Genomic DNA, 25,660 nt, shown 5'->3' on the forward strand with positions numbered 1-25,660 from the left:
GCGGTGTGAAATAAGCCGCGGATGTGTTCTGTGCCCCTACACTGCGTTCCGTTCATACTGCGTTTGTGCAGTGTTAGAGGTATCCGTCAGCATCACGTCAAAAAGAGTGATGCTGACGTATACTGTAGCATCTCCATTTATTTCTGAATGAGACTGCTGCAATATACATTGGCATCCCTTTTTTGACATGACAACGGACACCTGTACTGCAGAAACGCAGTATGAATGGGGACTATTCATATAATGATGTCCTGAAAGCCAAAGGGGGCTCCTCTCCTTCTTGGTCCTACCAGGTGATCAGGTAACCAGATATGGCCTAAGTAGGGGTACTGCCCAGCCCAGGATGAACAGGGTGATAAAATATGGGGCGTATTTCCTCCATTTCAAAGCGACTTACCAAAATGATGACCCACAAATAATGAATTTGTGTGAAAAAAAAGCTAATTTCTATTTTTCCACTGAATTTGAAATTATTTTAGCCACACAATAAGGGCTCAATGTACTCACTTTTGCCCTAGGTGAATACTTTAGGGGGTGTAGTTTTGAAAATGGGGTCACTTCTGGGGGTGTGGTATTGTTCTGACAGCTAGAATGCTTTCCAAGTTGAAGTGCGGCCTATAATTTGTATAATGATATCCTGAAAGCCAAATGGGGCTCCTCTCCTTTTGGGTCCCACCATGTGGCCATGCAACCAAATATGGTCTAAGCGGGGGTATTACCGAACACGGGACAAACAGCGTAATAAAATATGGGGCGCATTTTCTACTTTTCAGATGCAATGTACAAAATATATGTCCCACAAATAATGCAATTGTGAAAAAAAAAGATTTTGTATCCAATCCAGCCACATAAAAAGGACTCAAAGTACTCCCTTTTGGTCTAGATGAATACTTTAGCTGGTGTAGTTTCCAAAATGGGGTCACTTGTGGGGGTTCTGTATGGTTCTGGCAGCTAAAACCCTTTGCAGGCATGAAGTGCAGCCTACAATCCATTCGGCCTAAAATGATGCCCTGAAAGCCAAATGGCGCTCCTCTCCTTCTGGGTCCTACCACGCGGCCAAGGAACCAAATATGGCCTAAGTGGGGGTATTTCCCAACACGGGCCGAGCAGCTTAACAAAATACAGGGTGCATTTCTTGCAATATCAGAAGTGATGTACAAAAAATATGTCCCACAAATGATGCATTTGTGAAAAAATGCAAATGTCGAATTTTTAACACTGACTTTGTAATAATTCCTGCCAAAAAACGATGGTGTTAAAATACTCACTGTACCCCCTAGCGAATACCTTGAAGGGTCTAGTTTTTAAAATGGGGTCATTTGGGGGGTGTTCCTATGTTCTACCACCTTCAAATTTCTGCAAACCTTGCATCGCACATAAAAAAAGATGTACTTTTCAAATTTTCAAAATTTTCAAAATTTCAAGTTAAATTGTTAGGCTTCTAATTAATTTAAAATGTGAATTAAAAACAAAAAAAAATGCTGTCAAAATAAAGTAGACATCTGAAAGTATAAGTTTCTTAAACTATTTGGTTAGTAAGTATAAATATGTGCAACCTATTAGTGTTAAAATAGCAAAAAATCATAATTTTTTTAAAATTTCATGATTTTTTGCATTGTAAAAAAAAACTACAAATGATATCGGCTTACTTTTACTATGCACATGAAGGACAACTTATGAAAAAAAAAAAGATCAGAATTATCGTGATTGGCAAAACGTTACCAGAGTTATTCTCTAATAAAGACAAACATCCCTGATTTGAAAAAAACAGGCCTTGTCTTTCAAGGGCGTACAGGTTTACTTGTGTTGGTCCTTAAGGCGTTAATAGCCTTTAAGCTTTGATGTATCATCAATATACATAATAATGGGCTCAAGGTAAGTAGAGATATAATGTCATCTGCAAATCGCATTTGCGCCACAATTGAGTGTTTTCCAGTTAGATAAAAAAGAACAAAATCCCAACTCTGTGCCTACTGTAAAGTTTCAGATATGGATAGATTTTAGTGGGACACTGTGTTGGCTAAGCTTTATGTGAATCAATTGCTTTTCAATAACATTAAAGTTTTAAGATGTGGAGAGAAATATTACTATCTACTTGACTTACAGCTTATTTTAATTTGGTTCCTGTCTAGATATTGATGAGTGTGAAACGAATCCAAACATCTGCGATGGAGGCCAGTGCACAAACATACCTGGAGAGTACCGCTGTCTTTGCTATGATGGTTACATGGCATCTGTGGATATGAAGACTTGTCTAGGTCAGTTACACTTTCATACATTTCACAGATTGATGGTCAACGGTATGACTGCAAAATACTGTATATTTCCTAATAAATCTATGTCCTACTTTCCAATCAGAAGTGTCTGTCACACATGAGAAAGTAGTTTTGTTTAATTGTAAACACATTTCTTACCATTTCAAGAATGAAGCCTTCATTGTAAAATACTCCCACTGGTGTAGATAATCCCCGTACTGGATACCAATTCTGCAATTCGTTTATTAGGAATGTTACTTAGGAATGTTCTTTTTAAAGGGAATGTGTGCCGCATGCACACCCATCTATCCCTTGGGTTACCTCTGATGGCTGTGAAGAATGTCTGTTAAATGTCATTATTTTCTATATATTGTTCTTCTGTTTAGTGTTTAGTTTATTTAAAGGAACACTAAACATAGAAAATGCATATACATTTTTTTTTAGTCCAGTAATTCCCCAACAGGCATACATTGGCATTCTGTCAAAAAGGTTTGCTGATGTAGACCGTCATGTGTTCCCAATGGACCAATTCACTGGTTCACTGGGAATACATGGCAATAAATGTGCTAAAACTCTTAGCAAGAGTATCTCCAGTTCACTTCTATTATTCATTTTTAGATTTATTTTTCCTTTAAATGTACAGTTCGGCAGATTTATCAAAACCTGTCCAGAGGAAGAGTGGTGCAGTTGCCCATAGCAACCAATCAGATTGCTTCTTTCATTTTTGAAAAGGCCTATGAAAAAAGAAAGAAGCGATCTGATTGGTTGCTATGGGCAACTCAGCAACTTTTCCTCTGGACAGGTTTTGATCAATCTCCCTCAGTATGTCTAGTGATTTGAACAATCTTGGAACCTCATAGGATATTGAGGTGATAGTTCTGGGCTGTCTGACACATACAAGATGCACATTCCGTTGGTCACTGATGTCAGATCATGTTTTAGATGCTGCCATAGATAAAATCGAGCATGTATATACACAGAGAGAGGGAAACTGCCAGCTTGTGCTAAGAGAGGAAAGAAGGCAAAAATGGATGCAGGACATTAAAAAAGTTTCTGCACTTTTTTTTATTAACTCTATTTATTTCAAACATAAGACATGACCTTACTACATAGTCACCTTTCCAAACAGAACTACTCACATGAATTACTACATATAAGGACTCTGGAGTAAAGGCCAGATATTTATGGTTGTATGTATATGAAGGGCAGCCTTTAATAACAAACAGGATAGTTTTTGTAATTCTTACATATAAATGATGCAATGATGGACATTATGATTTGGTTGATCAAGGAGTAGATTGATAGATTGGTTGTTTAGCTGAGTATTGCTTTAATACTGGTTGGGCAGGCCAGCAGTCAAGTGGTTAAATGGGCACTGTGAGATACAAAAACTTTTGATATGTTGTAAAGCATGCAAAACCCAAGCCAATGAATAAGCCAATGAAACAACCCCCCTCCCCCGCCTGCTTGGACACATACTAGTCCTGCTGTGTCCATGCGTCATCACCTATGTCATGGACACACTTCCTGATATACAGCTGTGAGCGCAGGGCTACAGCTGGAGGAAAATCCCCCCACTGTCAGCTTGTGTCCCCCTACTGTCAGTGAGGACAAGCTGGGAGTTGTAGTTTTTCTGATGCTAGGGGAGATGTGAGCAGACAGTATACTGAGGGAGGGGGCGGAGACCTGCACAGTGAGACCACGCCCCCTCCCTTTGAGAGGAATTCAGACTAGTGAGCTAAATTACAAGTGTCATAAAAAAATAAATAAAGGTGCTAGACACATAAAAATTAGATGTACATGGTCAGGATTAGGTACTGAGTGATATATTTAAAAAAATGTTTTTTGTTGGATCTGACGGGTACGCTTTAAGCAGGGCTAATAGATCTATCATTACAGGTTTGCTTGAATTCCCCTGGTTGTGTCATCTGATCTGCTTGGACATCTGCTCTGTGTACAGATGTTAATTGCTTGACTCTACATGACGGGTGCTTTTTGTTTTAGATGTCGATGAGTGTGAACTCCATTTAAACATCTGTCTAAGTGGAAGCTGTGAAAACACCAAGGGCTCATTCATCTGTCATTGTAATCCTGGTTACTCCGGCAAGAAAGGAATCACCGGCTGCACAGGTAAAAGACGGCAAATGTATGCAGTATAACATTTCATTTCACTGTGTGCTTTTTGGGGTGCTTTATTTAAATAAATAAAAATTTGTATTTAAACTCAATAGAAAAAAATGACTTAGTTCAGAGTTATGACACTTATTTTCATAGTACAGCACCACCTGGTGTTTACAGTGTACAGTTATGTGCACGTCCACCTAAAGCACAAAGAGATGAGCGAACTTACAGTAAATTCGATTCGTCACGAACTTCTCGGCTCGGCAGTTGATGCCTTTTCCTGCATAAATTAGTTCAGCTTTCCGGTGCTCCGGTGGGCTGGAAAAGGTGGATACTGTCCTAGGAGACTCTTTCCTAGGAATGTATCCACCTTTTCCAGCCCACCGGAGCACCTGAAGGCTGAACTAATTTACGCAGGAAAAGTCATCAACTGCCGAGCCGAGAAGTTCGTGACGAATCAAATTTACTGTAAGTTCGCTCATCTCTAGTACTGATGTACAATGCATGCAAAGCCACCCTCCCCACAGCTAGTTTTCTGTATAGCGATCTTCTGTTTACTGCATAGTGGCTAATAGTCTTCTGCTTGTCTAGGAAGGATATGAGCTGGAAATGAGAGCAGGTCTGTATTGTGTCCAAGAACAGTGAAATTAGATTACGCTTTCTTGCATAAAATAATCGATGATGTGAACTTACTTCTGTATAGTACAATATATTGAGAAGAGGGACACAGTTAGGGCACACAAGCAGTGTGAAGGTGAAAGGACCTATAGGACGCACCGGCGTATAAGACGCACCCAATTTATAGGTACAAAATCTAAAAAAATAAAGATTTTGAACCCAATAGTGGTCTTCAACCTGCGGACCTCCAGATGTTGCAAAACTACAACTCCCAGCATGCTGGGAGTTGTAGTTTTGCAACATCTGGAGGTCCGCAGATTGAAGACCACTGCATAGGAGGTAATACTCACGTGTCCCCGCCGCTCCGGACCCGTCACCGCTGCCCTGGATGTCACTCCATCGCTGTCGCCGTCGCTCCGGAACGTCTCTGCTGCCGGCCGGGTATCATTGCTCTCCGTCGTCGCCATCACGTCGTTACGCACGCCGACGCACGTACGCGACGACGTGATGACGAGGAAGGAGAGCGCCGGCCATACAGGGGATCCCTGAACGGAGAAGACACTGAGGAGGCAGGTAAGGTCCCCCCGGTGTCCTGTAAGCACTAACCCGGCTATTCAGTCGGGCTGTTCGGGACCGCCGCGGTGAAATCGCGGTGGTCCCGAACAGCCCGACTGAACAGCCGGGTTAGTGTCACTTTCCCTTCAGACGCAGTGGTCAGCTTTGATCGCCACGTCTGAAGGGTTAATACAGGGCATCACCGCGATCGCTGATGTCCTGTATTAGCCGCGGGTCCCGGCCGTTGATGGCCACAGGGACCGCCGCGATAGGTGTGTATTCGCCGTATAAGACGCACCGACTTTTTCCCCCCAGTTTTGGGGAAGAAAAAGTGCGTCTTATACGGTGAAAAATACAGTAGTCTGTTACATTTGTTAAACAGTTGAGTTTGTGCCTAGAATAAAGTACCTACTGGGTGCATTCTTTTCCTTATTTGAAAGCCTAGCAAAAGAAGGATTTAAAGGCTGTTTTCCTTATTTTTTCCTAGAATCTAAAGGGCAACCTTTCACTCTGGTTTTCTGTTCAAAAGTTAAGAGCTGAAATGTACCGAAGATATTCTCAGCTTAACACTAAACACATAGCATATTTTTTCTACTTCTGGAGCCATCGCCTGTTACGGACATGAAAACTGATTCAGATCCAAAACATTGCTAATCTTACTCAGGAATGAAAAATGTATTTTACAGCATGGGAAACAAGATCACCTAGCAGTGTGTGCCTCATAGGTCTTTAGTTAGCAGAAAGAGTAGAGTTTTAAGATTTAAATGATCTACCTGCTTTACAATACAAGACAGAACCTCAACAGTGGTAAACCAGGCCCATCAGGTATCAGTGAGGTGTGACAGGTCACCTGCTATTACAGATTGTTTTGGTTCCTTCCCTTTTGTTGTCCTTCATTCTCATCCTCATTGGACAGCATATGTAATAGTAGAAAATACTGTGCAGATTATTATATAGAAATTAAAAAAAATCTGTGTTTGATTTATATAGGAGAAAAGCTCTATAGAAATGTTGTATTAACCTGTCCTTAAAGGTGAAAACCCCGGTGAAAACCTTTTTTCTTTTAAATCAACTGGCTCCGGAAAGTTAAACAGATTTGTAAATTACTTCTATTAAAAATCTTAATCCTTCCTGTACTTATTAGCTGCTGAATACTACAGAGGAAATTCTTTTCTTTTTGGAATGCTCTCTGATGACATCACGAGCACAGTGCTCTCTGCTGACGTTATAATAATAATAAATCTTTATTGTTGTCCTTAGTGGGATTTGAACCCAAGGCCCCAGCACTGCAAGGCAGCAGTGCTAACCACTAAGCCAACATGCTGCCCTTTGCATACATCTGCTATGCATGGTTGCTAAAATGGACAGAGATGTCAGCAGAGAGCACTGTGCTCATGATGTCTTCAGTGTTCCAAAAAGAAAGGAATTTCCTCTGTAGCATTCAGCAGCTAATAAGTACTGGAAGGATTAAGATTTTTCAATAGAAGTAATTTACAAATATGTTTAACCTTCTGGCACCAGTTGATTTAAAAGAAAAAAGGTTTTCACCGGAGTACCCCTTTAAGTTAGTTACAGTACATCTCTGTTTATCGGGTTTCTGGATCCAATGATTGATCCAGCTGAATGACAGGATTCTCTGTGGAAGAGCTCATATGGACTAAGTAGGGACACCCACTGGACTCATTAGCCAATTATTTAAATAAGTCAATCAAATAAATAGTTATACAGAATTTCCCTTCTACAAAGCTATACAGTTCTAAGAAAAAGTAAGTGAAAGTTTTATAGACAATCTAACAATTAATAATGAACAAACTGTTGTACTATTCGTGTATTTTCTTTTTGAGTACACATCCACAGTGCAGAGAGAATAAGTAATGGAACCCTTTAATTTAATCCTTTACATTCCCCTCTTTGGCAACAATTATTTCCACTAACTGCTTCCTGTAGCTGAAAATAAGATTTGCACAGTGCTGAGAAGAAATGTTTGAATATTCCTCCTTGTAAATGGGTTTTAGTTCATCAGCTTTTCTGGGATGCCTTGGGTGCACCACTCTCTTTAGTTTGTGCCACAGTATCTAAATAGTATACTCTAAAAGATAAATTATCTATGTCAACAATTCTTACGTTGATTTACTTGTTTACTTTGGATGATTGTTTTGTTACATCATCCACATTGAAGCTTCCTCCATCATGCTTCAAATTTGGGATGAGGTTTTGACACTGGCGCACAGTTGGTGTGGAACATTCAGGTGGTCTAAGGCAAACGTAAGACAGCATACAATATATATATATATATATATATATATATATATATATATATATATTATTTATTTTTTTCAGAACAACAGTGATATCCTTTGTAGTATCCTTAAACACTGTTGCTGTTCAGTCTTTTTCTAGTAATAGACATATGATGAACAGTTTATGTACAGTCAGATTTTAAGATCTGCTTTTGTCGCCTTTTCAAATTTTTTGTCTGTATGTCATGTCTTTAAAAATGGTTTACACTAGCCATTATTGAGAGAAACAGATATATTAGTAACTAGGCTTTCACTTGCTTTTTTTTTTTTTTTTTACTGGACTAAGCACCGGTGAAACCCACACTTCCAATCTTATGTACTAAATTGAAACCCCTATTGTTAATTAGTTCTTTGAAAACTGTACAAAGGTTCACTTACTTTTTCTCCCTGCTCTGTGGATATTTCCTCAATGGACTCAAATAAAGACTTAGATAACACAGAAAGTCATTTAATTCCAAGGGTTCACTTGATGATAGATCAACAAGTGCTCCAGAGATCCTCTAGCAGTCGCATATCTAGCTCTATATAGAGAAGGTGATTCTGCGGTGTGGTTAAGTGCAGCCATTTGTTCAGATGGATTGCCGAGTAATAGAGGCAGACACATGGGATACCCATGCCTCCTCTATGAGGTTTTAGAATATCAACAGTCTGTGTGGCACTCATGCTCTTTTCCCAGTCCATGGGAATCTGTCAAAAGCTTCCAGGAGAAATGTAAAGAAATAATTCTTTAGGGCTATAGGGACTATAGTGTATAAAGTACTTGGGGAATAAAAGTTATGTTTTAAGGTAGTTTTTCCAACTCATCCAAGAGAGCATAGAAATACTTAAGTGTTCCAATTGGGTTTTTAATTTTTGTGGGGGGGGGGGAGATAGTTAGCCGAGTACATGTACTGGACGTAGTAGATATGGTAAGATGAATCTCTAAATGTTGAATACAAGTAATTTGCCATTTAAATGGGGTTATAGCGTTAAAAAGGGTATATATTTTTGGTGGCATAGATACCATTTAGACATCCAACCATATTGGTCAAAAATACGATTCCTGATGGTTACAGACTATCACAACTTTTCATGTGCACTGATTTGTCCCATATAAAACTTTAATAAAAGTCAGATTTGGAAAATAAACAAACAAACAAAAAAGAAGTGCTCCAGAATATACTGAAGCATTTGTTGATTGCCCATTGAAGTTGATGGAGGCCGGTTGTGTTCTAGAACAAAGCCGAATTCTGATCAAGCATTGTACAAGGCAGACAACCTTCTACTTCATTAGTAGCCAAATTGTAGCTTTGGTGTTGTTAAATTTGTGAAATTAATATATTATCGAGTATACATTCATGAAATAGAACCATTAGGCAAAGGTTACATTTGGTTCACCTTTTGGTGCTGGTTGACACCACCATCGCTTACCAACTGAAACAGGAGGGATAGATGCTTGTCTCCCATCTCTTTCCCATTATCCATGAGTTTTAATCTTTGTAGGGCCTGGGAGACAGGATCTCTGTACATGTTAACAATCCCCAGTAAAATTAGGGATACATTCAACCAGAGCTGCTCTTTTTGGAGGCCCCATAGCAGCTACATGGGTTGTCTCTGTAGAATGTGCACCATGGTACCTTTTCAATTATTAAGCTTATTAGAACAACTATCTTCTTCAACTTTCAGTAGGAAAAAAATAAGATGGGAGTGAGAAAAAATCGGAATATGTTAGAAATTTGTCCAACAGATCTACAGTCATTGTCCTTTGGGCTTCATTAGCTTTAGCTTAAATACTTCATCTCCCCTGTCATTGTGGATTGTTTCCATGTTCACAAATAAACATGTTTTATTTTCCTAATCTCTCAGTTTCAGCATCCACCCACTGTCATGCAGCACATTCCCAACCCACACACATTTTTTTCTCCTTCTAAGTAGAATTTAGAGGAGAGTTCAGGAAAAAAAAGTTTTGCTGTTACCTCTGTAACAGATGGAATTGTTATAGTAATGAGAACAGGAGATCCCTATGGGAAAATGTAAACTATGACAAAGAGTTCTAGAGTTCTGGCAGTTGCTAGGTTGCAATTTAATAATTTATCAGCAATTACAAGGCCCATTAGAATACTTAACAATAGCTATTACAGAAGCAATATGAACTATATGGCTCCTTTCACAAAAAAGCAATGTATTACCATACATTACTATAATGGAGAATGGCATAGAAGTGTTTTATAATTCCTTACTGGGCTGCAGGATGTTGCATATTGCATTACCTTGCCACGCAGCCCCACCAGTAGAATCTTTTTAATCATTTACTTTTAATATTTCTCCCCTTTGGGGTGGGTTCACATGTTAAGATTATTAAAGAATTATTCCAGTCCCTAAAAATGTATCCCCTATCTGCAGATTCAAGAGGTCAGACCCCTCTGTGATCTCTGGAACATGGACCTATGGGTCGGTATGTGCTCCATTCACTGTGTATGGGGGCAGCAAAGATACCCAAGTACATGCTTAGATATCTCCAGTACTTCCATAGACAATAAATGGAACATGTGCCAACTCACCTATCCATTCAGCAGAGAGGATTGGATCACCTTTCTAAAGATTGTGGAGGTCTCAGAGGTCAGTCAGACGTCCTGTGATCAAACATTCATCATCCTGGAATACCACTTTAATTGCAGTTATTGAATACAGATTGAGAAATAGATTTGAAAGGAGTAATCTCGTTGTGATTTTGTTTCCTAGCCTTTTATTCAATAAAGCAATAAAAAAGGTTGAATTTGTAACCACACCTTAAGGACGTGTTCACAAGACAGAATATCTGGACGAAATTCACTGGAAAAATTCCGCCCGGAAATTCTGATGCAGCAAAATCCCATTACTTTCAATGGTATTTTGCAGCATTGACCACACAGCGGAATTACTATGGCAGAAACATCTTCCACAGGATTCCTGATTCTGGCCTCCGTAGAAAGAATGGACATGTGAATACTTTCAGCAGAATCCACTTGGAAATCTATTGCTGTCTATGGAGATCTATGGTGCATTTCCTAGCGGCCCTAGTGCTGGCATATTCAGCTGGTACCCACTGTATGCGGAATGTCCGTCCGGATATTGCATTGTGTGAACATACCATAAAATAGCATAGTTCATAAGGTTGAAAAAAGGCCAGAGTCCATCAAGTTCAACCTATAACCCTTGGAAATCCATTGCTGTATATGGAGATCTATGGTGCTTTTCCTAGCGGCCCTAGTGCTGGCATATTCAGCCGGCAACCACTGTATGCGGAATGTCCGTCCGGATATTCCATTGTGTGAACTTACCATAAATTAACATAGTTCTTAAGGTTGAAAAAAGACCAGAGTCCATCAAGTTCAACCTATAACCCTAATGAGTCCCTACTGAGTTGATCCAGAGGAAGGCAAAAAAAAAAACCCTCATACTAGAGGTAAAAATTCCTTCCCGACTCCAAATATGGCAGTCAGAATAAATCCCTGGATCAACCTTTTGTCCCTATAAAGCTAGAATCCATAACCTGTAATGTTATTACTCTCCAAAAATGCATCCAGACTCCTTTTGAACTCTTTTACAGAGTTTCCCATGACCACCTCCTCTTGCAGAGAGTTCCATAGTCTCACTGCTTTTACAGTAAAGAACCCCTGTCTGTGCTGGTGTAGAAACCTTCTTTCCTCTAGACATTGAGGATGTCCCCTTGTTAAAGATACAGTCCTGGGTATAAATAGATCATGTAAGAGATATCTGTACAGTCTCCTGATATATTTATACATAGTTATTAGGTCGCTCCTAAGCCTCCTTTTAAGATTCCCCCCTTCTAAACTAAATAACCCTAATATTGATAATCTTTCTGGATACTGTAGTCCTCCCATTCCCCGTATTACTCTAGCAGCCCGTCTTTGAACTCTCTCCAGCTCCATTAGATATTTCTTGTACACTGGTGACCAGTACTCGACACAGTATTCCATGTGTGGTTTGACTAGTGATTTGTACAGTGGTAGAATTATTTCCTTGTCGCGGGCATCTATACCCCTATTGATGTACCCCATGATTTTATTTGCCTTGGCAGCAGCTGCCCGACACTGGTCACTACAGCTAAATTTACTGTTAACTAAGTAATTTTCCATGCCAGTCGTCCCAAGTGTTCTACCATTTAATACATTATCCCAGTGTAGATTTTTTCTCCACATGTGCATTACCTCACATTTGTCAGTGTTGAACCTCATCTGCCACTTCCCAGCCCAAACCTCCAACCTATCCAGATCCATTTGTAACAGTGCACTGTCCTCTATTGTGTTTACCGCTTTACAAAGTTTAGTATCATCTGCAAAGATTGGTACTTTATTATTCAACCCCTCTACAAGGTCATTCATGAATATATTAAATAGAATGGGACCCAAGACTGACCCCTGTGGTACCTCACTAGTAGCAGTCACAATAAGTACAGAATAAGTACAATTTATAACCACCCTCTGTTTCCTATCACTGAGCCAGTTACTTACCCACTTTCACACATTTTCCCCCAGCCCAATCCTTCTCATTTTATGTACCAATCTTTTATGTGGCACCGTATCAAATGCTTTGGAAAAATCCAGATATACGACATCCAACAATTGCCCCATGTCCAGTCTGGAGCTCACTTCCTCATAAAAGCTGATCAGGTTAGTTTGACAGGACCAATCCCTCATAAAGCCATGCTGATATGGAGTCATACATTTATTTTTATCAAGATACTCCAAAATAGCATCCCTTAGGAAACCCTCAAACAATTTACATGCAACAGAGGTTAAACTAACAGGTCTATAATTACCAGGATCACCTTTTTAACCCCTTGTTAAATATTGGCACCACATTTGCCATGCGCCAGTCCTGGGGAACCTTCCCTGTTACTATAGAGTCCCTGAATATTAAAAATAGGGACCTGTCTATTTCATTACTTAATTCCTTTAGAACACGGGGGTGTATGCCATCTGGACCTGGTGATTTGTCTATTTTGATTTTTTGTAGGCGGCACTGTAACCCTTCCTGGGTTAGACAGGTGACCTGTACTGGGGAGTTTACCTTATCTCGCCATATTTCACCTGGCATTTCATTTTCCTCGGTGAATACAGTGGAGAAGAATTTGTTTATTTGCTTTTTCCTGATCCCTGTCTATAATTTCTTCCTCATCATTTTTGAAAGGGCCAACACTTTCATTTTTAACCTTATTGCTATTTATAAAAATAAAGAACATTTTCGGGTTAGTTTTACTCTCTTTGGCAAGGAGTCTTTCTGTTTCTATTTTTGCGGCTTTTATCAGTTTTTTTTTTTACATATTTTACATTTTTCTCTATAGCTTTTTAATGCTTCTTCACTGCCGTCCTGGTTTAGTAGTTTAAATGCTTTATTTTTGTCATTTATTGCCCCCTTAACATTTTTATTCATCCACATTGGTTTTCTTTTATTTCTGACCCTTCTATTCCCATAAGGTATATAACTCTTATAGTGGGAATTTAAAATATTCTTAAAAGTCTCCCATTTAGTGTCAGTATTCTTGTTTTTGAGGACATTATCCCATTTTATATTGTTAAGGGCTTCTCTGAGTTGATCAAACTTTGCCTTCCAAAAGCAGCCCATACACATTAGAGGAAAGTCAGCTGAAATGGCAGAGAAATTTATATAAAAAGATTGAGCCTTTCTGTGAGAGTGCTGCTGAGCATCCTCGGTAGCTGCAGGGGGAATATGATGCTGCCTGCATCTTTCTTCAGCAGCGACAACAGATCTCTGGGCGAGTCAGAAGTCAGACCTGTGGCCACCAGCTGATCGCTGTCACGATGCCGGCTGGCAGGTAGTGGATCCTCTGTGCCAGAGAGGGATTGGCGTGGACCGTGCTAGAGGATCGGTTCTAAGTCACTACTGGTTTTCACCAGAGCCCGCCGCAAAGCGGGATGGTCTTGCTGCGGCGGTAGTGACCAGGTCGTATCCCCTAGCAACGGCTCAACCTCTCTGGCTGCTGAAGATAGGCGCGGTACAAGGGAGTAGACAGAAGCAAGGTCGGACGTAGCAGAAGGTCGGGGCAGGCAGCAAGGATCGTAGTCAGGGGCAACGGCAGAAGGTCTGGAATCACAGGCAAGGAACACACAAGGAACGCTTTCACTGGCACTAGGGCAACAAGATCCGGCGAGGGAGTGAAGGGGAAGTGAGGTGATATAGGGAAGTGCACAGGTGTAAACACTAATTGGAACCACTGCACCAATCAGCGGTGCAGTGGCCCTTTAAATCGCAAAGACCCGGCGCGCGCGCGCCCTAGGGAGCGGGGCCGCGCGCGCCGGGACAGAACTGACGGGGAGCGAGTAAGGTACGGGAGCCGGGGTGCGCATCGCGAGCGGGCGCTACCCGCATCGCGAATCGCATCCCGGCCGGAGGTGGTAACGCAGCGCCCCGGGTCCGTGGAACCGACCGGGGCGCTGCAGTGAGGGAAGTGTAGCGAGCGCTCCGGGGAGGAGCGGGGACCCGGAGCGCTCGGCGTAACAGTACCCCCCCCCTTGGGTCTCCCCCTCTTCTTGGGGCCTGAGAACCTGAGGATCAGACTTTTGTCCAGGATATTGTCCTCAGGTTCCCAGGACCTCTCTTCTGGACCACAACCCTCCCAATCCACTAAAAAAAAAGTTCTTCCCCTGACCTTTTTAGAGGCCAAAATCTCTTTGACAGAGAAGATGTCCGAGGAGCCGGAAACAGGAGTGGGAGGAACAGATTTAGGAGAAAAACGGTTGAGGATGAGAGGTTTAAGAAGAGAGACGTGAAAGGCATTAGGGATACGAAGAGAAGGAGGAAGAAGAAGTTTGTAAGAGACAGGATTAATTTGACACAAAACTTTAAAAGGACCAAGATAGCGTGGTCCCAACTTATAGCTCGGGACACGGAAACGGACATATTTAGCGGAGAGCCATACCTTGTCTCCAGGGGAAAAAATGGGAGGAGCTCTTCTTTTCTTATCTGCGAATCTCTTCATGCGAGAAGAAGCCTGTAAGAGAGAATTTTGGGTCTCTTTCCATATGGTGGAAAGATCACGAGAAATTTCATCCACAGCGGGCAGACCAGAGGGCAAGGGGGTAGGGAGGGGGGGAAGAGGGTGACGGCCGTACACCACGAAAAACGGAGATTTGGAGGAAGATTCAGAGATTCTGAAATTATACGAGAATTCGGCCCAAGGTAGAAGATCTGCCCAGTCATCCTGGCGGGAGGAAACAAAATGTCGTAAATAGTCACCCAAGATCTGGTTAATTCTCTCTACTTGTCCATTGGATTGAGGATGGTATGCAGAAGAAAAATTTAATTTAATCTTGAGTTGTTTACAGAGAGCCCTCCAGAATTTAGACACAAATTGGACGCCTCTATCCGAGACGATCTGTGTAGGCAACCCGTGAAGACGAAAAATGTGTACAAAAAATTGTTTAGCCAACTGAGGCGCTGAAGGAAGGCCAGGAAGAGGGATGAAATGTGCCATTTTGGAGAATCGATCAACGACCACCCAAATAACAGTGTTGCCATGGGATGGGGGTAAGTCAGTAATAAAATCCATACCAATCAGAGACCAAGGTTGTTCGGGGACAGGTAGAGGATGAAGAAAACCAGCGGGCTTCTGGCGAGGAGTCTTATCCCGGGCACAGATAGTGCAGGCTCGCACAAAGTCCACCACATCAGTCTCTAGAGTCGGCCACCAATAGAAGCGAGAGATGAGTTGCACAGATTTCTTGATGCCCGCATGACCTGCGAGATGGGAGGAGTGACCCCATTTGAGGATCCCAAGGCGTTGGCGTGGAGAAACAAAGGTCTTTCCTGGAGGAGTTTGCCTGATGGAGGCTGGAGAAGTGGAAATCAGGCAGTCAGGAGGAATGATGTGTTGAGGAGAGAGTTCAATTTCAGAGGCATCTGAGGAACGAGAGAGAGCATCGGCCCTAATGTTTTTATCAGCAGGCCGAAAGTGAATTTCAAAATTAAATCGGGCAAAGAACAGAGACCACCTGGCCTGACGAGGATTCAGCCGTTGGGCAGACTGGAGGTAGGAGAGGTTCTTGTGATCGGTGTAAATAATAACTGGAAATCTTGATCCCTCCAGCAGATGCCTCCATTCCTCAAGTGCTAATTTAATGGCTAGAAGCTCTCGATCCCCGATGGAGTAGTTCCTCTCCGCCGGAGAGAAGGTCCTGGAAAAAAAACCACAAGTAACAGCATGCCCGGAAGAGTTTTTTTGTAGAAGGACAGCTCCAGCTCCCACTGAGGAGGCATCAACCTCCAATAGGAAGGGTTTAGATGGGTCAGGTCTGGAGAGCACGGGAGCCGAAGAAAAGGCAGACTTGAGTCGTTTAAAGGCGTCTTCCGCTTGAGGAGGCCAGGACTTGGGATCGGCATTTTTTTTTGTTAAAGCCACAATAGGAGCCACAATGGTAGAAAAATGTGGAATAAATTGCCTGTAATAATTGGCGAACCCCAAAAAACGTTGGATGGCACGGAGTCCGGAGGGGCGTGGCCAATCTAAGACGGCAGAGAGTTTATCTGGGTCCATTTGTAGTCCCTGGCCAGAGACCAAGTATCCTAGAAAAGGAAGAGATTGGCATTCAAACAGACATTTCTCTATTTTGGCATAGAGTTGATTATCACGAAGTCTCTGAAGAACCATACGGACATGCTGGCGGTGTTCTTCTAGATTGGCAGAAAAAATCAGGATATCGTCCAGATATACAACAACACAGGAGTATAGTAGATCACGAAAAATTTCATTAACAAAGTCTTGGAAGACGGCAGGGGCGTTGCATAGACCAAAGGGCATGACCAGATACTCAAAGTGTCCATCTCTGGTGTTAAATGCCGTTTTCCATTCATCCCCCTCTCTGATGCGGATGAGATTATAAGCACCTCTTAAGTCCAGTTTGGTAAAAATATGGGCACCTTGGAGACGATCAAAGAGTTCAGAGATGAGGGGTAGGGGGTAGCGGTTCTTAACCGTGATTTTATTAAGACCGCGGTAGTCAATGCAAGGACGTAGAGAGCCATCTTTTTTGGACACAAAGAAAAATCCGGCTCCGGCAGGAGAGGAGGATTTACGGATAAAGCCCTTTTTTAAATTTTCTTGGACGTATTCAGACATGGCAAGAGTCTCTGGGACGGACAGAGGATAGATTCTGCCCCGGGGTGGAGTAGTGCCCGGGAGGAGGTCAATGGGACAATCATAAGGCCTGTGAGGAGGTAGAGTCTCAGCTTGTTTTTTGCAAAAAACGTCCGCAAAGTCCATATAGGCCTTAGGGAGACCGGTTACATGAGGAAGCACAGGGACACGGCAAGGTTTACTGGGAACCGGTTTTAAGCAGTCCTTGGAACAAGAGGGCCCCCAACTCTTGATCTCCCCAGTGGACCAATCCAGGATTGGGGAATGGAGTTGAAGCCAGGGAAGTCCAAGAAGGATTTCAGAAGTGCAATTGGGGAGGACCAACAGTTCAATCCTCTCGTGATGAGATCCGATGCACATTAGAAGGGGCTCCGTGCGGAAACGTATAGTACAGTCCAATCTTTCATTGTTTACACAATTGATGTAGAGGGGTCTGGCGAGACTGGTCACCGGGATGTTGAACTTGTTGACGAGAGAGGCTAAGATGAAATTTCCTGCAGATCCAGAGTCCAAGAAGGCCACAGCAGAGAAGGAGAAGGCAGAGGCAGACATCCGCACAGGCACAGTAAGACGTGGAGAAGCAGAGTAGACATCAAGGACAGTCTCACCTTTGTGCGGAGTCAGCGGACGTCTTTCCAGGCGGGGAGGACGGATAGGACAATCCTTCAGGAAGTGTTCGGTACTAGCACAGTACAGGCAGAGATTCTCCATGCGGCGTCGTGTCCTCTCTTGGGGTGTCAGGCGAGACCGGTCGACCTGCATAGCCTCCACGGCGGGAGGCACAGGAACAGATTGCAGGGGACCAGAGGAGAGAGGAGCCGGGGAGAAGAAACGCCTCGTGCGAACAGAGTCCATATCCTGGCGGAGCTCCTGACGCCGTTCGGAAAAACGCATGTCAATGCGAGTGGCAAGATGGATGAGTTCATGTAGGTTAGCAGGGATTTCTCGTGCGGCCAGAACATCTTTAATGTTGCTGGATAGGCCTTTTTTAAAGGTCGCGCAGAGTGCCTCATTATTCCAGGATAATTCTGAAGCAAGGGTACGGAACTGTACGGCATACTCGCCAACGGAAGAATTACCCTGGACCAGGTTCAACAGGGCAGTCTCAGCAGAAGAGGCTCGGGCAGGTTCCTCAAAGACACTTCGAATTTCCGAGAAGAAGGAGTGTACAGAGGCAGTGACGGGGTCATTGCGGTCCCAGAGCGGTGTGGCCCAAGCCAGGGCTTTTCCAGACAGCAGGCTGACTACGAAAGCCACCTTAGACCTTTCAGTGGGGAACTGGTCCGACATCATCTCCAAGTGTAATGAACATTGGGAAAGAAAGCCACGGCAAAACTTAGAGTCCCCATCAAATTTATCCGGCAAGGATAGTCGTATTCCAGAAGCGGCCACTCGCTGCGGAGGAGGTACAGGAGCTGGCGGAGGAGATGATTGCTGGAGCTGTGGTAGTAACTGTTGTAGCATAACAGTCAGTTGAGACAGCTGTTGGCCTTGTTGCGCAATCTGTTGTGACTGCTGGGCGACCACCGTGGTGAGGTCAGCGACAACTGGCAGAGGAACTTCAGCGGGATCCATGGCCGGATCTACTGTCACGATGCCGGCTGGCAGGTAGTGGATCCTCTGTGCCAGAGAGGGATTGGCGTGGACCGTGCTAGAGGATCGGTTCTAAGTCACTACTGGTTTTCACCAGAGCCCGCCGCAAAGCGGGATGGTCTTGCTGCGGCGGTAGTGACCAGGTCGTATCCCCTAGCAACGGCTCAACCTCTCTGGCTGCTGAAGATAGGCGCGGTACAAGGGAGTAGACAGAAGCAAGGTCGGACGTAGCAGAAGGTCGGGGCAGGCAGCAAGGATCGTAGTCAGGGGCAACGGCAGAAGGTCTGGAATCACAGGCAAGGAACACACAAGGAACGCTTTCACTGGCACTAGGGCAACAAGATCCGGCGAGGGAGTGAAGGGGAAGTGAGGTGATATAGGGAAGTGCACAGGTGTAAACACTAATTGGAACCACTGCACCAATCAGCGGTGCAGTGGCCCTTTAAATCGCAAAGACCCGGCGCGCGCGCGCCCTAGGGAGCGGGGCCGCGCGCGCCGGGACAGAACTGACGGGGAGCGAGTAAGGTACGGGAGCCGGGGTGCGCATCGCGAGCGGGCGCTACCCGCATCGCGAATCGCATCCCGGCCGGAGGTGGTAACGCAGCGCCCCGGGTCCGTGGAACCGACCGGGGCGCTGCAGTGAGGGAAGTGTAGCGAGCGCTCCGGGGAGGAGCGGGGACCCGGAGCGCTCGGCGTAACAATCGCTCTTTTCATGGTATGAAATTTTAAATGCTGTTCAGTCACTGAAGCATCTAAATTCTACAGATTTGTTTGTAAACTTGTGTTTCTGCGTTTTACAAAACATCTCTTTCCCTGTTCTGACGACAAACTTTACGCACAGTTACATTTCCTAATGTAAATTGTTCCCAGAGAGTTTGTTCTTGGGTAACTGACAGTCAGGCAGGAGATCAATCTGAAAGCTACGCACTGTGCCAAGATTTGCATGAATAACATTTTCCCTGGGAAGAATGGCTTTGGATCAATTCTAATAAACATCCTATTATGGTTTTGACCAAACCACAAAGCAAATCACCACATCCCTCTATATTTGTTGGTTATACTATAACATCTAAAGTTATTTGGAGGATTTCCTTTTGTTTTTAAATGTCTTGTTGAACTTTAACTAAATAATTTGAAATATATACACAGAATAATAAACTAAATATTACAATATGCCAAGTATATGCAAGTTAGACTGGTGCTCATGACCAGGGCTGGATTCATAGTTTCTATATGGTTGATTATATAATTATTTACATCTCCAGCAGTCAATGTTGTATTTTTTCTGCCTATATTATAAAATGTATTATTATTATCTGTCAGTACTTCCTAATAGAATTTCACACTACCAATATACATGTATAATTTAGACAGGATATTGAAGTCATTTTCCCACTATATAGGCTGCACAGGTACAGTACAATCTGTTTTCAGTACTGCCTGAATATGAGGGATTAGTTAGTTGTGTCTAGTTTCCTCTAAGGACCACTGCCAGAATATGTGTAGTGTTTGTTTTGTTAGCTAGTACAGGAATCTCCTCGAGCTCCCGGGACTATTATAAGGATCCCAATATATCTTTGTGCAATTCTTTCCTTCTGTCTTCATAAATATGACATGTTCCACATTTCACAAACAGGACAATCTACAAAATATTAATTTCTCAAGCTGTTCAAGCTCTGTGGGAAAAGATATGTCCTAGCTGAGAGCACAATGGATCAGTGCAGGGCAGCTATGCTGACATTGGAGAGGATTTTCATCTGATATTACTTGTTTATCAAACAAGCTAGTCACATCCGGGGAACAAACAACATTTTGTCCTGTCTTGTCTTTATATGTACATACCAGCAGATGCCTAAAGGATCCCAGAGTAGAAAGATAATTTTAGATGTATGCATGTGCTTCATGTATTAGCACTGTTATATGTAAGACCGTTGTAAAGAAGAAAAAAATAAAAAATAAAAAAATATATATGTCACAACTTTCCATCTGGCATAGTTATCACCTCCACAGGATAGGAGTCCAACCCTTGTGATTGTGGAGGGTCCAAACGCTGGATATCGCCACAATCTCAAGTATGTAAACCCTGTCTCCCACTTCTATAAAGTGGTGGGTCATGCATGTACATTCTAGAGATTATGAAGGGTCCAAGTGGTCAGACCGCCTGTAATTAGACACTTATCCTCTATCCTGTGAACAGGGGATATGTTTTTAGGGGCTAAAATACCCCTTTTAATCTAGTCTGATTGGTTGCTATGAGCAATACCTATGTTATTCTATATAATGTACATATTGGAGAAAACGATATCAGAGGCAGGAAAGCCAGATAAGACTTGTGTAGGAAGTTTGACCATTTGGATTTTGTACCTGATTTCATAGATAGGCAAGGAATCGTTCTTATGTGTAGTTAGGTCTTATATGCTAAAAAGTACTTGCTCAACTTTTCAACCATTGTTTATTTTGGACTAAATAATGGCAGGTTTGGACTCCAATAAAGTAGTTCTCCAATTTAAATAAAGCATAAACAAATTCTGGCCTGCTAGCGGTGTAACATATTAGAACAGACGATGCTCACTTTGTTGTGTCCAGTGTTGTTGCTCCAGCCAGCCCCTGCCCTCTGTTTACTTTCATGCATGATGTGCTCTCCCAGCTCTCCTGATGACGTTCCAAACACACTGCAGCCTTGGTGACTGGATTGCTTTAGATTGCTCCATGTTGGCTCTGCACTAAATTTGTCAAGCCTTGCAATGGAATCTTTAGACAAAGCATTCCATCACATACATGTAACCAACATGCATTAAGGGGTTAACCATTAACCTTATTCTGTAACTATATGTAGATTTTATTTGTTATTCACAATGGCATGCAAAGATGCTACTGTGCCAGGTATTGCTGTGAAGAAGCCATGGTGCTCCATTGTCACGATGCCGGCTGGCAGGTAGTGGATCCTCTGTGCCAGAGAGGGATTGGCGTGGACCGTGCTAGTGGACCGGTTCTAAGCCACTACTGGTTTTCACCAGAGCCCGCCGCAAAGCGGGATGGTCTTGCTGCGGCGGTAGTGACCAGGTCGTATCCACTAGCAACGGCTCACCTCTCTGGCTGCTGAAGATAGGCGCGGTACAAGGGAGTAGGCAGAAGCAAGGTCGGACGTAGCAGAAGGTCGGGGCAGGCAGCAAGGATCGTAGTCAGGGGCAACGGCAGAAGGTCTGGAAACACAGGCAAGGAACACACAAGGAACGCTTTCACTGGCACTAAGGCAACAAGATCCGGCAAGGGAGTGCAAGGGAAGTGAGGTAATATAGGGAAGTGCACAGGTGATTACCCTAATTGGAACCACTGCGCCAATCAGCGGCGCAGTGGCCCTTTAAATCGCAGAGACCCGGCGCGCGCGCGCCCTAGGGAGCGGGGCCGTGCGCGCCGGGACAGAACAGACGGGGAGCGAGTCAGGTAGGGGAGCCGGGGTGCGCATCGCGAGCGGGCGCTACCCGCATCGCGAATCGCATCCCGGCTGGCAGCGGGATCGCAGCGCCCCGGGTCAGAGGACGTGACCGGAGCGCTGCAGCGGAGAGAGTGAAGCGAGCGCTCCGGGGAGGAGCGGGGACCCGGAGCGCTCGGCGTAACATCCATTAAGGACTTCTGCTGTTTTGTTCTGTCAATTCTTAACAATAAGTCATCAATTTTATAGCCTATATAAATGATTTAACATAGTAATTACTACAGTAAACATTAAAAGTAAAGAACAAAGAAATATCAAGGCCAAACTCAGATAGTACATTTATATATCTTTGGTTCTGATGATATTCTTTTTGTTTATACAATTTAATAATTTTTTCTGTCTTTTCATAACAGATGTCAATGAATGTGAGATTGGTGCTCACAATTGTGACAGGCATGCCATGTGTACAAACCTACCTGGAAGTTTTAAGTGTAGCTGCAGCCCTGGATGGGTAGGAAATGGAATCAAGTGCACAGGTATGGTAATTGATCAATATAATACATTTTCACCACTAAGGGCCTCATTTTCTATGATTTCCTTCTTTTTTCATAGTGAATTTTTCTTCGTTTTTTCATGATATGCATGAATGGGGTCCCACATGTATATAAGCTTGCATCGAAAATGCACCAGTTGGCGCCGTATTTTTTAACCACTCTGCTGAAGGTCAAAAGACAGCATAAACCTCGTTTAAAATATCATTAATTAATCAGATCATAAAAAAAAAAAAGAATGCCAACATTTTGGAAAGTAAGCAGAAAATGACAGATTGTTCGGACAAATAACTAAACTTTGATGCATGCTTGGTGCATGCCATTAATAAATAGAGTGAAATGCATTTTCCCATGCTTTTTTTTCACCACAATTTAAAGGGAAACACAATAGTACATGAGGCCCCAAATGTCAAGTTAATTGTAAAAGTAGGCTGGAGATAAACATGCCCATACTGTTTGTCATGGATTATCTGCAGTACTTAAAGCAAATTAAGTGTCTCTGTCATTATAGAAAAACTTTGCACATGTTGCAGAGACATGTCAAAAGTTTTGATCAAGTTTTGCAGAGACATGAAAGTTTAGATATTACTACTCCCCATCTCTCTGCAATTTCCGTCTCGCTGCATTAGACAAATCCCAGTATAGGTTTGTGATAGAGAGGAGGAGATAAACGACTTATCCTTGGAGACAAAGATGGTAATTATTACATATTTCTTACAGTATCTCTGCAATATCAGACAGACTAGCATTGAATGAAAGTATGATAGTATTAACTAATTCTGAGAACTTTTCTAATTCTTTAAATGCTTAAGATCTTTCAGAATAAACATTTATCACTTGATCAATGTGGTTTTCCTTGCTGGGAACTCCACTGATAACTAGATTGGGAGTCCCAAATTCCAAATTTTTCTCACCACACAACTACAGTGTGGAGGACTTGTAATGTAGCAAATATGCGAACATGCACGCTGCCAACTTATAGGCCAATGGGGCTTGTGGAAACGACTTTAAAGAGGATCTTGAGCATGAATGATGCATGCCCAACATTAAATTTGCCTTGTTGTGTTTGTTGGCCACACAAACATTGTGTCCTTCTGTTTCAGAAAGAAGTGGGATTGTAGCATTTTGGGTTGTGTTGCTTACTGAAAACAGAATAGAAAATACAGCTTTTTTCTTGCAGATCTTGATGAATGTTCAAATGGAACCCATCTCTGTAGTCAGGATGCAAACTGCAAGAACACCATGGGATCATATAGATGTCTGTGCAAGGAAGGATATTCAGGAGATGGATTTGAATGCAAAGGTGAGTTTGGCCCACTGATGCTCCATTCATATTATTAATGATGAAGTTGTACTTCAAAAGAAATTGTTGTAAGTAATCTTTTTTTTTTATCTTTTTTTGCACTATAGTAGGAAAGAAACTCTTTGATGGTGTCATATTCTTATAGACTTCTTTTTTTTCATAGCGGTTGCTGTTTTCATGGTGAAATCACTGCAGCAGATTAGCAAAGGCATTACAAATTTAGTCTGGTAGACGGATTTTGTAGTGTTTCTGCCAACGACTAGGTCATCCTTGTAAGAATGGAGTTTTATAATTACAACAACAGGGAAAGAGATTTTAGCTTCAATAACACATTGTGAACTATAAGATATGCCAAGAAGTAAAGTGTTTAATAAAACGATCTGCTCTTTAAACAGATATTGATGAATGCACAGAAAACGTCAATCTATGTGGAAATGGTCAATGTCTTAACACTCCAGGAGGATATCGTTGTGACTGTGACATGGGATTCTTACCTAGTGTTGATGGGAAAACATGTGAAGGTACGATGTGCTAAAGGTATCACAGGGTTCAAAGAAACAACCAATGTCTGCTTAGGTTAAAATGCCACATCACAAGTAGTCCTGACTTGAGTAGAGTAGTTTTGATTTTGCTTGTGTGAAAGTCAAACATTACAATGGTACGTTGCCTCCCTAATGGGAATGTGTCATCAGAAAATAACCTATTGCTTTAATCAAGTATATATGTTTAAAGATATTTTTAAGAATTTAAGTAATGTTTTGAAAATTTTCCATTTTACCATTTATATATAAAATAATACTGAAACCATGTAATTTTCATTGTGACCACTAGGCCTAAAAATAGACTGAGCCTTCCTGTACAGATCACTTACCAGCAGTGACACCAGTATATAAATAAAACAATAGCTGCAGCTCAGAGGTCAGCCTCCTACCCCTTTGGAAGGACCTCTGGACAGCTCACAAAGCATTCCTCCAAACTTCTTCAGCTCTTCTATTGTAGCGATTATGCAGCTGTTCCAGACTATTGTACCTATGTTCATAGGTGCTGCTTTAAAGCATGCCTCTATATGCTGTTAAAACAGCTTGGGCAAAATGGCCGCCCCCAATATAATATACAAAAAGTAAAATAGAAAAAAATTACAAGCAGTAAATAGAAACAGATTGGAAAAAAAAGAATATGTTTCTGTATCTGACTCTAATCAGAAAAAAATCTAGGCAACACATTCCCTTTAAAGTAGCAGTAGGCTGTTTGAAAACTGTCCCTATTACTTGGAAATCTATTTATCTATAAAGACTCTATAAATAGTGCTAGTAATTATGTTACCCCAGACATTGTTGACAGAGGCAGTATCTCAGATGCTACATCTAACATATTTACAGAAAATATTACATTATACATTATTTACAGTAAATATTACATACGATAGCCCAATAAGAGCCCCATATGTTAGACGTACTCTATTTAGTCCTTTGTTGAAGTCTCTAAATTGTATGACTGCAGTGTAAATAGTTAAACTGTATGATTTACAATCGGTACTGGCTGTTTGATCTCTGTTGCATAGTTGCTTTGGTTACTGATACTTCTAAAAAGTTTTTATTTCTATATATAAAAGATAAATGTTCTTATGTTATTTTTAGATATTGATGAATGTGCTCTTCCCAACATCTGTGTTTATGGCACTTGCAAAAACCTCCCTGGTCTCTTCAGGTGTGACTGTGATCCTGGATATGAACTGGATAAAAGTGGAGGCAACTGCACAGGTGAGATCTGGGTGGCCTTCTTCCAATGCTATATG

General features: G+C 42.3%; 1 protein-coding gene across 9 annotated transcripts in view; it reads left to right on the forward strand.

The window, feature by feature from the left end:
- FBN1 (fibrillin 1) overlaps nt 1-25,660 on the forward strand; it is a 267,073-nt gene that overhangs the window by 192,263 nt on the left and 49,150 nt on the right. For all 9 annotated transcript variants that reach the window (XM_056572267.1, XM_056572268.1, XM_056572269.1 and 6 more), the window contains 6 exons: nt 2,133-2,258; nt 4,260-4,385; nt 22,425-22,547; nt 23,743-23,865; nt 24,261-24,386; nt 25,503-25,625. In XM_056572267.1, the coding sequence (XP_056428242.1) occupies nt 2,133-2,258; nt 4,260-4,385; nt 22,425-22,547; nt 23,743-23,865; nt 24,261-24,386; nt 25,503-25,625 (747 nt within the window). The remainder of the gene's footprint in view (nt 1-2,132; nt 2,259-4,259; nt 4,386-22,424; nt 22,548-23,742; nt 23,866-24,260; nt 24,387-25,502; nt 25,626-25,660) is intronic.

This window comes from Hyla sarda, chromosome 4 (assembly GCF_029499605.1).
Source record: "Hyla sarda isolate aHylSar1 chromosome 4, aHylSar1.hap1, whole genome shotgun sequence".
Taxonomy (NCBI): domain Eukaryota; kingdom Metazoa; phylum Chordata; class Amphibia; order Anura; family Hylidae; genus Hyla; species Hyla sarda.